The 16,108-nt window shown below is 48.6% G+C and overlaps 1 protein-coding gene across 1 annotated transcript in view; it reads left to right on the top strand.

Annotated features, from left to right (window-relative positions):
- Positions 1-16,108, top strand: part of ENOX1 (ecto-NOX disulfide-thiol exchanger 1) — a 286,775-nt gene that overhangs the window by 149,271 nt on the left and 121,396 nt on the right. Inside the window, exons 6-8 of the mRNA XM_025048988.1 lie at positions 10,791-10,964; positions 12,182-12,388; positions 15,878-16,105. Of these exons, the coding sequence (XP_024904756.1) occupies positions 10,791-10,964; positions 12,182-12,388; positions 15,878-16,105 (609 nt within the window). The remainder of the gene's footprint in view (positions 1-10,790; positions 10,965-12,181; positions 12,389-15,877; positions 16,106-16,108) is intronic.

Below are 16,108 nucleotides of genomic sequence, written 5' to 3'. Positions count from 1 at the left end.
CTCTTCTCCTCTGGGGAAACTGTAGGACACTGACTCCTCAGTTGTTTTCCTAGAAGACCCTCCTGATTTTCACCTGAAGAACTACTTCTCGAAATTCGGGCAGATGATAAAAACGTTAACTTAGAAAGCAACAGAGAATTTTGTGTGTATGCCTTTTCTTCAAAGGAAGGCCACGAAGACAGTGTCGCATTATGTAGTTTGTGTAACACACGCGTGCATAGGCGTACACACAAAAACGTGTATAATATCCCTCGTTAAAGCGATAGCTAACGTGTATCTAGTGCTTCCCATATACCGGACACTCTTTTAAGCTCACAGGTCTTTTAACTCATTGAACCCTCACAGCCACCCTGGCACAGAGAGGCAGCGGGGTCAGGCAGGAGGGCGAGCCGCCCCTTGCACCTGAGCGTCGGGCTGACCCTCGCCGGTCTTTCCCTCTGATTTCTCTCTCCTGGCCGTCTCAGCTCTATTTCTTCCCCTGATTTTCTCATTCCCGCCCACGATCGACATTTTCTTTATTTTCTCCATCTTTATTTTCCCCTTAGAGTCCCCTAATATTAAAATAGAAGACAGCATCTATCGATGATGGTTTGCGCTTTCATTTAAAATTTTCACAGTAGGTAAGCGAGGATTTCATTTTTACCTTTTTTTTTTTTAAAGCTCATTTTGATTAAGTAGCATTTCACTTACGCCACTGTTTGATTACAGCCTGGTCCTGTAGCACAAAAGGAAACTGTGAAAGAAAAAAAAAAAAAGATACTCATCGCCATCCTGAATTTTCCAAGTGTTCCCACGCTGGTCGACCTTCTATAGATGTAAATGACACTGTACTCACCCTCCTGCCTCTCCATCCCATTTCTGTAGGGTCCGGTCTGTGTTTTTGCAGCCATGAGCTGGCAGCAGGGTGGACGTCAGTGACGTCGTACGCGTGCTGTGAAGCGGCACTCAGAGGCCAGTCCCGCCAGTGTGTGTTCTGGGACCCTGACACACCTTCCCTCCTTGTGCCTCTCAGTCTCGTTATCTGTAACATGGGAGTAACAGTCACCACCGTTTTCCAGGGACAGTAAGAAGCATAACCAGCAGAAGCCCTCACGGTTCTCACCGTTCAGTTTACGAGGTAAACATAAAGAACGCCAGGCCCCATTTGCCGCAGAACCTTAGAGGGATTTATGTGGCGACACTGTGGATTGAAAAAGCAGATAGGTCTTTGTCTAGTCCCTTTAGTGCAATCTCTTTAAATTCTGCGGATTTCGTCATTTCTTTCATGCATCTGACAAATATTTCTTGGAGGTGACTACGTGCCGAGGGCTGTGTTGGGCCCGCTTCAGCTGGCCGCTCATCCTCGCCCACACGGCCCTGCAGAACAATCAAAGTAATCATTGTCTCTGACTTAAAAACAACACACAGTTCGAAGTTCCCTTCAGGAGTACTTGTGATGTGTTTATTTTTAAAACGGGCTCTAGCCTCCCTCCAAGTCCACAGCTATAAGCTGATCTTAAAGAGACCAATCCCGTGTTGCTTGGACGCCTTCAGACAGTAACTTTAAATTGAAACCCACATAAATTGTTTAAAATAATATGATGGGAATGTTTTCTCTGAAGCTAAATGTCGAATAAGCTTTCCTTTGTTCTCGTTTAAATTTATGAGATGTTACCGATCTCCCAGGTGCCTTTACAAACCAAAGCCAAGGTTGATACATGGAATCAAAAGGTGATCCCTTGCCTGTTGCCCTGGAAAGGTACAGGTCTCAAAGGGGAGATCCCGATGAAGAGTTTCCGTGCTGTAGAATGCCGCTTCTGCAGCCACCAACTGCAGTGGCTTTGGCTTTATATCAACGCGACTCCAGGTTATTACTCCGACTGCAAAGAGAGGGTCGGTTTCGAAGAGCCAGGAGATATCGAATGGCAGAAAGAAACGTGTCGACGTAAATTATTTAGTCTTTCAACAGAGACCTGGAGTGTTCCCCACGCCTTAGAAAGACAGACAGATAAATGGATAAATAGATCATTAGAATTATCAAGTGAAAGAGTGCTTCTTATGTGCGCGACTGACTGAATAGTCAAAACTATTTCTCGGAATTTAGTAGTGTTCCACCTCTGCCTTCTGCTCCTGTGCCATGAGCCTGCCAGAACAAAGCAGAGAGCGCCAGGAGCCTGTTCAGTTCTTTTTTTTTTCTATCACTGTCTACCAGTCCTGCTGGACAAGGCCGCATACCATCATTCAGAGAGAAAATTAATCATCGGTTAAGGAGAGAAGGATGTGAAAAGAAGTCTGCAAAAAGTGATTTAGAGACCCCAATTAGGGCCCGTTCTTAGGGGTCTCTTGTGAGCATCACCTCCTGATCCCAGGTCCAGGGGTGTGAGAAGGCCTTGGGGGTGTGGGGAAGAGTGGAGGAGAGCGGAAAGTTAGAGAAGCTTCTGAGCACACAGTGAAGCTTTCGCAATACTCCAGATGAGCACTCGTGAGAACGTAAACAGCTATAGGGACAGAAAAGATGACGACATACGAAACCTTTCAACGGTCGGCCGCTCAAAAGGTCTTGGCACATGAGGGGTTGTAGTTACCGATAGTGGGGCGAGGACAGTGCCATTAAAAGAACTAGATAACCCCCGAAGTTACTTAATCTACCCCAGAGTGCAGTAGGGCCGATGCCTTGGATGTCATGAATTCAGACAAGGTTTGGGATCAAGGGAGAGGCGGCCAGCAGGCCGCGGAGCAGGGAAAGCAAGTTAGCACGAGCCTCCGATGCAAGGCGCTAAGGGTCGTCCCATGCAGCGAGACTTGGCCACGGCCCTCAGAGCTGGAAGTCTGGAAGCAACAGACCAGAGGGGTCGGTGTTGCGGGAGGAGTCTGAGGGGTTTTGTCTGACGGGGTCGTCTCTGCTTCCCTGGCCGAGAAACTTGCTGGTGACTTAGACGGGGCGGGAACGTCGCGCAAGCGTTGTCCTGCCATTCTGTAGATACGGAGGGCCCGGGAGGGAAAGTTAAAGACAGGATGAGAACCTAAGCAGACAGGTTTGGGAAAAGTCAGTGGAAAATGCGAAGTCTCATTGCGTTTCACAAGCGCCCCGCAGAGACAGGACGTGTGCGGTCCAGTGGAATGAGGTCATTCGATGTGTGTCAGCTGTGACAGGCCTGCCAGAAAGGCTCCCACGATGAGATGACATGAGGCGTCCACCACGGGCCAGGCACAAAGCCAGCGTTCAAATGCGACCGTTGTTTTGTAATCGTAATGTACCGAGTCAGTGAAAAATATGGAGTTTGAGTTCAGAAAGGTAGAGGGCACGGCTAATCAAATAGGCCAGCTCGCACCTGGGCTGTTTCTCGGGGTAGGTCACCTCAGATGCCGTCACGGGCGGGTTTTAGGGCACAGTCACCGTGTGGAGAGACTGCGGGGGCAGGGTGCGAGGCTGCCTGAGGGAAGGCTCACTGTCCTGTGATCTTTCTCCATGGGTTTGACCAGAAATGATAGGAGAGAGACTTGGACCCGTGAGAGCAGCCCAGGGGTGCCGAACCAGGACATGGACGAGGCCAGAGTTACTTAAATGTTTACCAAGGGCACAGATTTCATGCCCAGGGGTGCCGAACCAGGACATGGACGAGGCCATAGTTACTTAAATGTTACTTAAAAAAAGGGCACAGATTTCACGACAGAATATCAGGTCCTGAGCCGACATAGGAGGGATGCATCTGTCACTGTGAAACCGTTACGGAATGGAACGGGCCATCGGGAGGCGATGAGTGGACTGTCCCCAGACATGTCCTGAGGAGGACAGGATGGACAGACGCTGGGACCCCGAATGCACGGTGCCGAAGCAGCCCTCTGTCCTAACCCCAGCCCCACGAACGAGCCGTGTGACTCTGGGCAAGTCACCGGCCTCTCTGGGCCTCAGTGTTCTCCTCTCTAAACCAAGGGTGTAGGATTAGGAAACGCCCAAGTCTCTTTTAGCTTTGAAATGCCATGACCCTTGGTGACGCCCAGGGTCCTTTGCTTCCTTGTCTAAGTGAACTCCGCCTCGCCTGACCGCCATGGTTTTTACACCTCAGCCGCGGGGCCTGTGGCGTCTGAAGCACGTGCTCTGCAGGGCCGGGAAACAGAGCGGCTGACTTTGAGTGTGACAGCTCAGGCCTCTGCACGGAAGCTGCTCTGGCTTCAAATTCAAATAAATCGCCAGTGGCAGTGATTCTCACAGAACCTTTGATGGGCCTTCGCCTCCTGCTCACTCAAAACGTCTTTGGTTTTTGAGTGCATGCTTCGCGTGCAGGTCGCTGGAAAGATCTGACAGACAGGCTCGAGCACTCGGCGCCTCTCAGCGCCGGCGTGGGTCAAAAGCTTTGAAATTCTCTTCACTTGGCATCGTGTCACAGTTTCAGATACGGTCACGTGTCTCCTGGCTCCAGTCAGCAGCACGTAAAGCATCTGCCGGCGTCGCGTCCCCAGGCCGGGAGAGGGAGGCGTGGACGACAGAACAGGACGAGGGCTTCGTTTCGAAGGCGGCGCGGCGGGGCTCTGGGCCCCCAAAGTTACTTAATACTCATCTGGGGCGCGCACTTGGGGTTTCACGGAAGACACGCCTCTGCCCCTCGGCATCGCTTCGGAGAGATCGTGGGAGCAACTTCAGTTTTACTTTCTTAAAGATTCAGCGTGTCACTTGTCTCACACCCTGGCGCACTGTTACGTTAACTTACAATCTGTGCGAGTGATTCGTTCTCAGTAAATATGTAGCAATCTTCAAGGGTTTATTTTTGGTTTGTTTTTTATTTTTTATTTTATTTGTTTATTCCCCCCCCCCACACACACACACACAAATTCTTCCTCCAGGACACTGGTTTCCAGCATTTCTTCAAAGAGAACCTTTAGAAAGATCTTTGCATTTACGATGCTCCTAATGGGTAGATCGTGGGCCTCTCTTCTTCACAGGCCCCTGGTATATGCAGAAGTCATCCCTTTAAGCCTCGGCTCAGCTGTCACCCCCTCCAGCGTTCCTTCCGTGACGCTGTCCTGCGTACGGCTTCCTAGGGCTGTCATAACACAGGCCCACACCTGGGAGGGCTTCACACTTATTCTCTCACAGTTCAGAGGCTAAAAGTCCAAAATCAAGGTGTCGGCAGCGCCGTCCTCTCTCGGAAGGATCGCGGGAAAACCTGTTTTATGCCTTTTTCTGAGTTTCTGATTTCTGTTCGCTGTCCTTGGCGTTCCTCGGCTTGTAGCTTCATGTCTTCAATCACTGCCTCCGTCATCATGTAGGAGTCTCTCTATCTGTCTGTCTGTCTGTCTGTGTCTTCTCTCCTCTTTTTATAAGGACACCAGTCATATAAATAGGGCTCACCCTATTTATATGTGTGACCTTATCTTGATTACATCTACTAAGACCGTATTTCCAAATAGTCACATCACAGGTATGAGGGGAGTTAGGACTTCAGTATATCTTTTCAGTGGTACAAAATTCAACCCATAACACCTCGTGAGCCAGACTGGTTTTGATGCCCCCTTCTCTTTGTTTCCGTGGGACCCCTTATATAAATGTCCGTAACAGTTTTCATACTGTATAGTCATTGTCTGGTTAGTTGTTTCTGCCACGAGACTCTCGCTTCCATTGAGGAAAGACTCATAAAGGCAAAGTATCAGCAAAACATCCAATTCATGCAGGCAAAGTATCAGCAAAACATCCAACACCTACCTAGTAGTCACTCAAACATTTGTCAAGTGAAAAAAAAAATGTTAATAACATTTGTATAAGGTTACATAAATATTTATTTTACATTAAAATATATATTTATTAACGTTGCATGTAATTGCTGACATTTGAGTACTTACCACGTGCTGGACATTATATTAAATGCTTTGGGTTTTATTTAATCCCATTTAATCCTCACAAGAATATTAAAAATTTAAATGGGATCATCCCCTTTTACAGATATTCTAAATCAGGCTTGGAAAGATTAGCTACATCTCCCAAGGTCACACAGCCCGTGCGTGGGCGACCCAGGGCCCGGTCACGGGTGTATTTGGCTGCAGACTTGGGCGCTTAACACGGTGACACACAGCTTTCGCCCTGATGCTCCTGTTTTGTGGAGGTGGCTTGTCTGGCGTTCATGTTCGCTCCCACCCGATGTGGACACTGAAGCTCAGAGGGGCTCAGGAACCAGCCAGCCTCGCGGTCACCTAGCCGTGACCAGAAACTTTCCCTTCGACATCATTTTTTAAAAACGACTGTTCTTTGTTGACCGTAAAATTAATTTTATGAGTTTTTGAGAAAAGGTGGACATGGAATGGGAAAAAAAAGCATGACTTGGATAGTTCATGACCTTACCTGACACAGAAGAGCAGGGCTTGCAAGCTGCAGCGGGGAGCTCTCGTGAGAAACGGCCTCTCCATCCTCAAGTTCCGGTGAACAGTGTCCTCCCGTGCCACACGGTTTCTCTGTCGAGTGACGAGAGATCATATGTTGAGTGGGGAATTCTTCTGGAGTCAGGAGAGGCGCTGCTGCAGTGTGTCCTCGGCTCTCCGGCCCGGCTCTCTGCCCGGTACCAAGCCCGGCCCGGCCCCCACGTGCTCGGCGTCTGCCTGGACTTGCAGTCTCAGCTGGGCCTCAGGGAGAGGAGGTTCTGGAGCCCTGCCTTCTGGGGCTCAGCATCCAGCTGGGCTTGACAGTGGTCAGGCTCTGCCCTGTGCCCCAGGACTTGATAACTGGGGTGTGCGTGTCCGTCCCCAAGCCCCAGGCTTCAGTCCTGGTGTCTGGATCTTGTCTTTGCTTCTCCAGCCCGAGTCACAGCTCAGGTACCTGCCAGATCACCTGGTATTTCTCGACCTCTGACACCGTTTAGCGTTACTGCCCAACCTCAAGTTCCCCTAGACTGAGTCAGAATCCTGGACCAGGGTAGTTTGGGCCCTGTGACCTATGGACAGAGTCCTACCTTCTGGACCAGACTTGTTCCTGGCACTGACAGCTTACCTCTGTCCCCTCGGCCCCAGCCCAGCCCGGCATCCACACCTACACCTAACCTAGTTATGCTCAGCCCTGACTGGGGATAAGCCTTTACTCCTTCCTTTCAGGTAGGGTCCAGCTCGCACCTGAAATATGAGACTTGACTAAGGCATCGACTGGACAGGGCAGAAAAGGGACGAGCCACTGCGAGGGTCAGCTGGCAAGAAGGAGGAGAGACAGAGGCCAGCACAGCCGGCACGGGTCCTGGTGGGGGCCATGTCTGACCCTCAGCGGTGCCGTCCAGTGACCATGAGCCCGAAGCGTATGAGTTTGACCTGACTCCTGTGACCCCTCAGTCCACCGTGGCCGCAGGGCCGGGAACCCCCCAGGCCTGGCAGGTCTGTCCGGCAGGTCCCTCTCTGGACGGCTCTCTTAGTCCTTCGAGCCTCAGGTCACGTTTCTCAACAGTTCTGCTGAGTTTGCTGCCCATCCCAACCCCTGCAATTTCCCACGGGGAACGTATTACAGTTGCCGCTGTAACTCCAGATGCCGGCCACAGTACGTGCCCAGGAAATATTGAATGAATGAGTGAATGAATGAATGGGTAATGAACGGATAATGAAGAATGAATGAATGAATGAATGAAACCACCGTGCTACCGTGCCTCTGAAGTCCTGAATACATAACCCCGACCCACCCAACTCTGAAAAATGCCCATCTAATTGATAAAACAGTGGACTGTGTATGAATCAGGTATTCGTTTCTGTTTTGACTTGTCCACTTGAGACAAGACAACAACAAAGAAACGTTGGCCACCTCTGTGCCGGCTGGCAGTCAGCAACACAGAGGGGCGCTGGCCGGGCCGCGGGCGTTGAAATAAATAACCCTTCCTCTGTGTGAGTACAGTTTCTCAAAGAAAGTTCTCCTCTGTACTTAATTGGATTCTTTCCGGCTGCAATTTAAGGCTTCTTCCTCTCTTCCCTGAGTGGAATTATAACTCATTATCTGTGAAGTTCACAGGGGCACTTTTTCTAAGCAAGATGCGGGACCGGCTCCGAGAGCACACTTTCTCTCTGCGCCTTCGTCTCCCTGTGCATGTGACTTCCTCAGACTTGCAAAAATTGTGCATTGGCTTTAATGAGTCACTACATAATAGGTTCCTATGCTGTTTGAGAAAACAATCTCCATCTGTTCATATATTGTTAAAAATTAATGGGTTCTTTAAAAAGAAAAAAAAAAAAGTTTAATCCTTCCCTACTTCCTTCCTCAAATACTGAATTTCAGACCCTTCGAGGGCCAACATAATTTAAGTGTTAATTCCTTCCTAAGCTGTTTTCAAGCTACTGCACTCGCCATGCAGATTTCATTAAACCTCAGAGTCTCTTCCTATGGATCTGTCAGAGGAAAGCAAAGTAACTCTTGCTGTATAGGAAAGTATTTTCTCGAGAGTAGTATCCTTCGTTCCCCTATCTGAAGACGTATGTATTTATTTGGCCTTCAAAAAAGAAAACAACAGTCCCTTACAACCGGAAAGGCGTGTGAGCCCTGGGCTCCTCATCTCATGTGTAGGAAACATCTGGTTTTTGTAATTCACAGGGCTCTCGTTTCTGGGTTTGCAGCCCTGAGTGATTCCAGCCTTAAATCACCTTTTGTTGGCAAACAATAGTGAGGGCCAGGCCAAGAAAGATGCGGGCGGGGCTTCTGTATGCAGAGATTAAGTAAAGGCGATAGTATGCCAATCCTCCCATTTCTGTTCTGATATATTCACCTTGGAAGCCGGTCTGTTATTTCAGTGATGAAGTCATTGAGAACCATCGTATTCTGACTTCTCCTTTAGAACTGGCATCCGGTTTAGGAGGATCCATCTTGATTTCGTTTAAGAGTGGAGTACATCTGTAGGAGCGGCGTGTGTTAGGTGGACGATCAAGTCGGTCATTCTCAGTGGGAACTCTGAAGTAGTTCAGAGGCGAGTTTAAATATGGAGCAGAGAGACCTGAGCTCTAGTTCTGGCTTTGCCATTTTGTGATGCTGGAAAGGTCACTTAACTGCTTTAAGCTTCAATTTCTCTACCTGCGAAGCGGGAATAAGACCTGTGAAACTTTACGAGGATTTCAAGTGAATAACCCAAGTTCGAGTCTTGTCTCTGTCAGTTCCGAACGTTTATGTCTTTTGTATATCCCTTGGCTTCGAGCAATATCAGCACAGAGTCCCGGGGTCCTGGAATGCTGGCGCTCCAAGAGATTATCCAGTCAACAATCCCACAGTACAGATGACGAAACCGAGGAGCGTAACGAGAGAGGAATGTCAGGGTGGCTACTTTCAAAAAGAACGATCATTTAGCATTTATATTTAGGGTTATAAAAACACCGAAAAAAAACAAAACCCAAAAAACCCCCAAATCTCATTTTACCGAAGCCCCCTGCTATGCTATCGAATTGAATGGGTTTCTTGATAAATGGGACGGCAGGCCTGCCGGGGTTCTAGATCAGGATCCCTCCGCTGACTCTGCTCACCCCAGGGGAGGAGTGGAATTACCCAGGGGGGCTGGCGGAAAGCTCCGCTAAAGCTTCCCCCAGAAAGGGCGAGTGCGCCGGTCCCTCTGCTGCTCTGGCGTGGCTTAGCCAACTCTGCAGGTGCCATTTCATCAGCCTCCGGGCTTATGTGACAGTTCAGCACAGGCCTGCGGGGGCTGAGGCGCCGGCTGTATGTGAAGACCACAGAGGAGGGGGCCAGGAAGGAAGAACAGGAGCCGCCCAGGAGGAAGAGGGAGAAAAAGACAGGAAAGTAAGAGAAGGGGATTTCATCTGTGAGGACGGCGGGGCGGGGTTGCCGTGGCTCCGCCTGGTGGCACCTGTGGCTGCTGTCTGTCCACCTGGGAACATTATCAGGCCGCCAGTGAGAGTATCTGCTTCCTGCAGTCAGAAAAACTCTCAGGAGAGGATTCCCCTCGCAGCTACTCCAGAAGCTCAGTACATTGTAACAGTCCCTGCTCTCAGAAAAGTCTTACTCGTTTAAAAAAAAAAAAAAAATTACTCGTTTAAAAAAAAAAAAAGTCCCTGTATTGAAATTACTTGCTTCATTAGCACACTAAAAAAATAAATTGTGTTTCCATTGGAAAATGCATCCTTTTGCCTCCTTCCATTTCTTATAAAGGTCATATATATATATATATTTTTTTTCATACAGGGAATAAAGATTTTAGAAGGGTGGTCAATTATTTGTCAATGAAATTATAGAAAGAAAGTGTAATTATCCTACAGAACTTAGAAATATATATAGCTAATTTTAATGCCCGCCTGTATCTAACCCGGCCATATTAATTATAGTCACTCTTTTTTTTTTTTTAATTTCCTGGGGGAAATAGTTTATTCTGGACCCGACGCATCATTCTACAGTGTGCACATATACATTGACCTTTCCTAAATCTGGGTCATTTGGGGCAGAAGGCTCTTTTGATAAAAGCAGTTGACAGTTAGACTCACAGGGCACTTCAGAGGTAAATGATGTTTCTTCCCACGTCCTGGTCATAAACCAGTGTGAATAACGCACGAGGTTAAGAAACGGAAAATCGCGTTCGCAATCGTATCGAAGCTTCGTGGCACTTTAAGGCGTTGCGTTCCGTTCTGCCACGTTCACGTTTTAAATAATACAATTTTCTTTTCCTGTAGATTTTTAAAAGTTCATCTATTCTTTTCTCTCTACCTTTCTGGAATAGCTTTTTATAATGCTACGCCTGTGCCCAGAGAAATTCCTAAAAAACTGTAAAAAAAAAAAAAAGTGTAAAGTCAAATAATCTTTTCAGGAAAATACAAAAATTCATTTACAATCCTCCAGCCAAAATGTCATTTTGTGTACCTTCCAGACTCAATCTGTGTACCAGGATTTGATCCAGGCCTCAACATGGTGACTGGGATCACCCCCATTAACCCGATGATACCAGGTCTGGGACTGGTACCACCCCCACCGCCAACTGAAGTGGCCGTCGTCAAAGAAATAATTCACTGCAAAAGTTGTACTCTTTTCCCTCAAAATCCAAGTAAGTGATACCTGTGAGAAATGTTCGCTTATTAATTTAAATTTCTTTCTTTTCTTTTATTTTTTTATGTAGTCTTGCATTCATTGCCAGTTGTGACTCAAAATTCTTCCATGTAGATACACAGAGGGGGGATCCACTCTACAGAAGTCCTTTGTCCTAGATTAGGACAAGTATGTGCAGAAGTGACCGTGTGTCTGTCCAGGAGCTGAATCAACACCGCGAAGGCAGTATGTGTGATTTGGGGATACATATCCAGCATTGAGAATCTTGTTGCGTTTGATGAAGTCTAGCTTTTACTGCATAACGTAGTGTGAAACACGTGACCACTGCCATCTATCTTCACAAACGTGGGAGACAAACTCGGAAATGTTTTTTGCTAGATGGAAAATTGAATTAATTTGGCAGTTAGCAATTTGGGAGGAGCCTGCATCTCAGAATGTCTGGGACAAATAGCATTTGCTTGAAGGAACCATACATTTGATGAAATGGGCCAGAAATTTTTTTTTTTTTTCCAATTTAGCCTCAGATACTAAGTTTATGGGCTTAAATAGCTAGGATTTTTTTTTTTTTTTATTCATATTAATCAGTGTTGCCTTTTTTAAGTGGACTTTTCAGGAGATTGCTTAAGCAATCTACATATAAACTAGGTAAAATGTCGTGACTGCGTACATTTTATCTTTTTATAAAGCCTTTCCCAAACTTAATAGTTTGCTCATTTCAATGTGAATAATAAGAAAAAAAACTCAACTGTTGTTTTCAGGCCCGGAGTCTCCCAGCCCAGTAAGTACCGTGCACGCTTTCGGGTTCGCCCCCCGCCCCCGCTTTCTGCCTTGCTACTCCGTTTTCCCGCAACAAGACAAAGCAGATGACGACCCGAGGGGTTTTTCATCCTCTTATTTCATCACGCTTTGTACTTTGTGAAGTTTTTCTTGCCCGTGTTCCGGGCTCCCGCATTATGAGGGAGAAATGAAATTATTCGTCCACGGACCGGCACAGCCACTCCGTGTAGAAATGAACACACGAAGGAAAGAAAGGTCGGGAGGAGGAGGGGAGAGGAGCTGAAAAAAACGAGACAGCCACCATCACTGTCAGTCGGTGTGGAAACCTGTGGGCACTCAGAGTGGAGACAGTCACTCTGCGAGGTGACCCAGAAAAAAAAAAAAGCGCGCAAAGAAATCAAAGGCAAAACCCTCTGTTTTCTTGTGCTTAATTATTAGATCTTCCACCCCCTTCCACGAGAGAACGACCTCCTGGGTGTAAGACTGTGTTTGTCGGAGGATTACCGGAAAATGCGACCGAGGAGATTATTCAAGAAGTCTTTGAGCAGTGCGGCGACATCACGGCCATCCGGAAGAGCAAGAAGAATTTTTGTCACATTCGCTTTGCGGAGGAATTCATGGTCGATAAAGCCATTTACCTTTCCGGTACTTTGCGTTACATAAGGGGTTTCCTAGGCGTTTCGTTATGTTTTATGATGTTATTATGAGTTTGTTCCCTTTGGCCTTCATGCACAAAGTCCTCAGAGTTTGGGGCTGGAAAAGGAGGAATTCTGCCTTTTCCCGCTGCCAGACGCTCCATTGTAAGTCTGCGAATGTACCTTGTTGCAGGGATGGTTTGCCACATCTGGTCTCCAGGGATTCCATCAAGTTTCTAATTAATGATCTCGAGTGCTTATTAGATGAAAAGCAATATTATGAATACTGAGGACCATTATTATTATTGAACCTAATTCTCTGGGAGAATAAAATACTCTCTCAGTGAAATGTCTGTGTCTCAGAAGTGGTTCACTTTCTAGACAGCGGGAAACCCAGTCGAGACCAGTTCTTTGCAGAAAAGTAGTCCGTGGGGGTTGGGGGAAGGCCCGATGGCATCGCTCAACTTCTAGTCCATTTAGCTTGGTTAAGCCCATCCCATGATCCCTTTCTTCCTTGAAGATGCCAATTTATATCGGAGATTTTATGTTGAAATTAGGCCCGATGCTGCCTTCCACTCTCTGTGGATGTCGGAGCAAGTGTATTGAGTCTGTCAACAAGGCCTTTGCCAAATCTAAGAATCATGAGGCCGATATTGACATGTGGCTTTCGAAGGATGCATTTTTAGATTCAGCTCATCACCACTTCCTCACACGCTCCATCTGCATATTTCAGCCTGTCACTCTGCACACCACCTCTTTATTCACCAGCTCCCCATTCCCGAGGCGAAGCAGATGGGGGAAGGTGAAGGAAAAATAGGAAAAAAACAAAAGCACATCGGAACATTACTGCTAGGTTGACTTGATCTCTGCAGTCGGCCCCTACTGCCATGGATTTCTCTTGCAAACCCCAGAAGCCTTGGGTTATTTCAACAGCACAGAAAGTTCCCTCAGCTAGATAACAATAAAACCCTCATCTGATCAAACCTTACAAAGCCGGGGTGTGTGTGGCGGGTGGCTCACAGCATTCTAAAACAGAGCCGGAAGACAACACGTAGAATAAAAGTATTTTACCACACACCAACAGCCATGTTTTACTTACACCGAGATAGTAACAGTACTACCTCTTCGGATTGTTATACGGATGAATCAAAATAACAGATGTTAAGTGCTTAGCAGGACACCTGCAACACGGGATCGTTGGGTTCAGCTCGTAAATGGTTGTTTTGAACACAGATAACACCGATGATGATAAAGAAGAGCTGAGTGTTGTTTCCCAGGAACCCTGCCCTGGGAACATGGTTCTCATCACAGCTCCACCAAAAAAAAAAAAAAAAAAAAAAAACAAAAAACGACTGCTTTACCCAACTGGATTAAATGAAAGGGTCGGAGCAGATCAGAGGTGCTTTTCAGCACCCACACAGCACCATGTTTAGGCCGATCGGGAACCCCATCAGACGTGCCAAAGATGAGCAGGCCGGATGGAGCGCAGGCCCGTGGAGGGCGCCCTGTCATTTACACTTCGGTGCTGTGTCATGCTTCCCAGCTCAGCCCTTCACTTCGCTTCGCTCCGCCCCTTTGCGGCAGGAGGAGCCTAAGCTCTGGCCTCAGCCCTGGCCTCAGCCCTGGCCTCGGCTCTGGCCTCCCTGCCCTTGTGCATGGCCTGCTCCCCGCTCTGACCCAGCCGCCCCGCAGAGGCTGCAGCGTCCATCCCAGGAAGATCAGAAAGGCTGATAATAGCAAGGGCAGGAAGGAGGGAAGGCAGCCCCTCCTCCCTGTGAGCCGAGCCCAGCTGGAAGGCCCGTCTAATTTTAAAACACGTCCACATCTGAAGGCCAAGCTAATTTTAGAGTCAGCCTCATCAGGGTCTCTTTCAAGGCCTTAATGATGATGTTTTGGTGGGGGGAGAAGGTGCTTTTTGGAACCAGAAATGTCTGAAAAGCAAAGCTCTGGACATGAGCAGGGAAAAGTTGCTTGGCCAGTTGGGAAGCCGGCCAGCCCGGGGCCGCCCTGCCTGCCCTGCTGTTCTGTGTAGATCACTATAGCCTGTGGCCTTACTAAATTTCCGTGGCTCACGACCAAGATCCACTCAGCGTTAGCGTTAATTCTGTTCGTCCGTGATCAGATATTTGAGTTTTTGATGGGCATTGTCACATCATCCCATTTTTAGATTAACGCCCTTGAAACCCAGGAGTAAGAAAGGCATAATGGGAATCGGACGCGAGGTCTGTTTCATATTTGTAATTTTTCAAAGGTGTGAAGTGCCCCACTGGGGAGAAGCCAGCCCCTACAGGGATTCTCAGCCCAGTTTCAACCCAAAATGCTGTGATAACCCACTGGAATATGCCGCGGTATCATGCCCATGAGCGTGGTGCAGCCTCGCATTTCACGGTGGTCTCTCACCGGGAAAGCCCCTCCCCAGCAAAAACGCCTATTTCGCTCCCTTCTCTGGCAGCCCCTGATCCTGCTGGGACCTGAATTTGTGTGTGTGTGCGTGTGTGTGTGTGTGTGTGTGTGTTTTAATCTGAGTACCCCAAACTGAAGAGCAAGCTCAAAGCCAAGTCTTCATCTGAAGTTAGGCTGGCGGTCTGGTTTGGGTTCTGTTTCTGTTGGTTTCTGAGATGAAGCTTCTGCTCGCAGCCTTTCTGAGTTGGGTAGCCCACAGCAAGTCCCCCAGAGACTGCAGGCCCGTTTTCTGGTCCAGCTCTGGGCGCTCGTACAGGCTCCTGGGGCCCGCAAACATGGCATGGACGATTTGTGCGGTGCTGCGTGCCAGGTAGAGTGCTGCCTGGTCTTAGGGAGGGCAGCGGTGAGGCCTCTTGATTGAAGGTAAAATATTCTCCTGCATGCCCCAGAGAGCAAGAGGGAATGAAACAGCATTGCAGAATCGCCTTGGTAATTGTGGCTTCTGCAGCTGCAGAGAGAAAATTGAGCAGCATTATTTTCTGGGAGAATACAGGGACGGCCCGGGAGTGAGGTGCTATGGAATTTAATTCGTAGGGCTCTTTAAACATCTCAGATACTCTTTATAAACTCCTACTCCACCTCTTTCTAAAAAGAATTGACGAGGGCTTATCCAATAGAGTTACAGTAAAGTGAAAATGTGAAATCAGGGCCTTAAAAAAAGGTAGGGGGCGGGGGAAGCTATGTGCCAAATTTGTTTTGGAGCTTCCCGGAAGCCAGGGAGAAGAAGGAGTTAGGAGGATGATACGTGCTCTGCTTCTTGAATCACCCTCTTGGTGACATTGGCTTGAAACTGGGTAGGTGACCCTGTGAGAGGCCTGCCGGCAGTGTGTTTACCCCCAGATTTGCAACGGGCTTGACTTGGCAATGCTTCAGGGTTACAGGGAGAAGGACCGCTGCTCCCCACCTCCGATGGGAGGGTGTCCTTCGTTCGTACGGGAGGGAAATGAGAGGGAGCCCCCCTCCGGCACCTCCAGGGCCTGGGCCAAGCCGGCCGCGAGGTGCGTGGCCGTGTGACCACACTCCCCATCGGTTTCAGGCTACCGGATGCGACTGGGGTCCAGCACGGACAAAAAGGACTCGGGCCGCCTGCACGTGGACTTCGCCCAGGCCAGGGACGACTTCTACGAGTGGGAGTGCAGGCAGAGGATGCGCGCGCGCGAGGAGCGGCACCGGCGCAAGCTGGAGGAGGACCGGCTGCGGCCGCCCTCGCCGCCGGCCATCATGCACTACTCGGGGCACGAGGCCGCCCTGCTGGCCGAAGCTGAAA

This window comes from Pteropus alecto, unplaced genomic scaffold (genome assembly GCF_000325575.1).
Source record: "Pteropus alecto unplaced genomic scaffold, ASM32557v1 scaffold35, whole genome shotgun sequence".
Classification (NCBI taxonomy): domain Eukaryota; kingdom Metazoa; phylum Chordata; class Mammalia; order Chiroptera; family Pteropodidae; genus Pteropus; species Pteropus alecto.
This window is presented reverse-complemented; position numbering and strand designations above follow the sequence as displayed.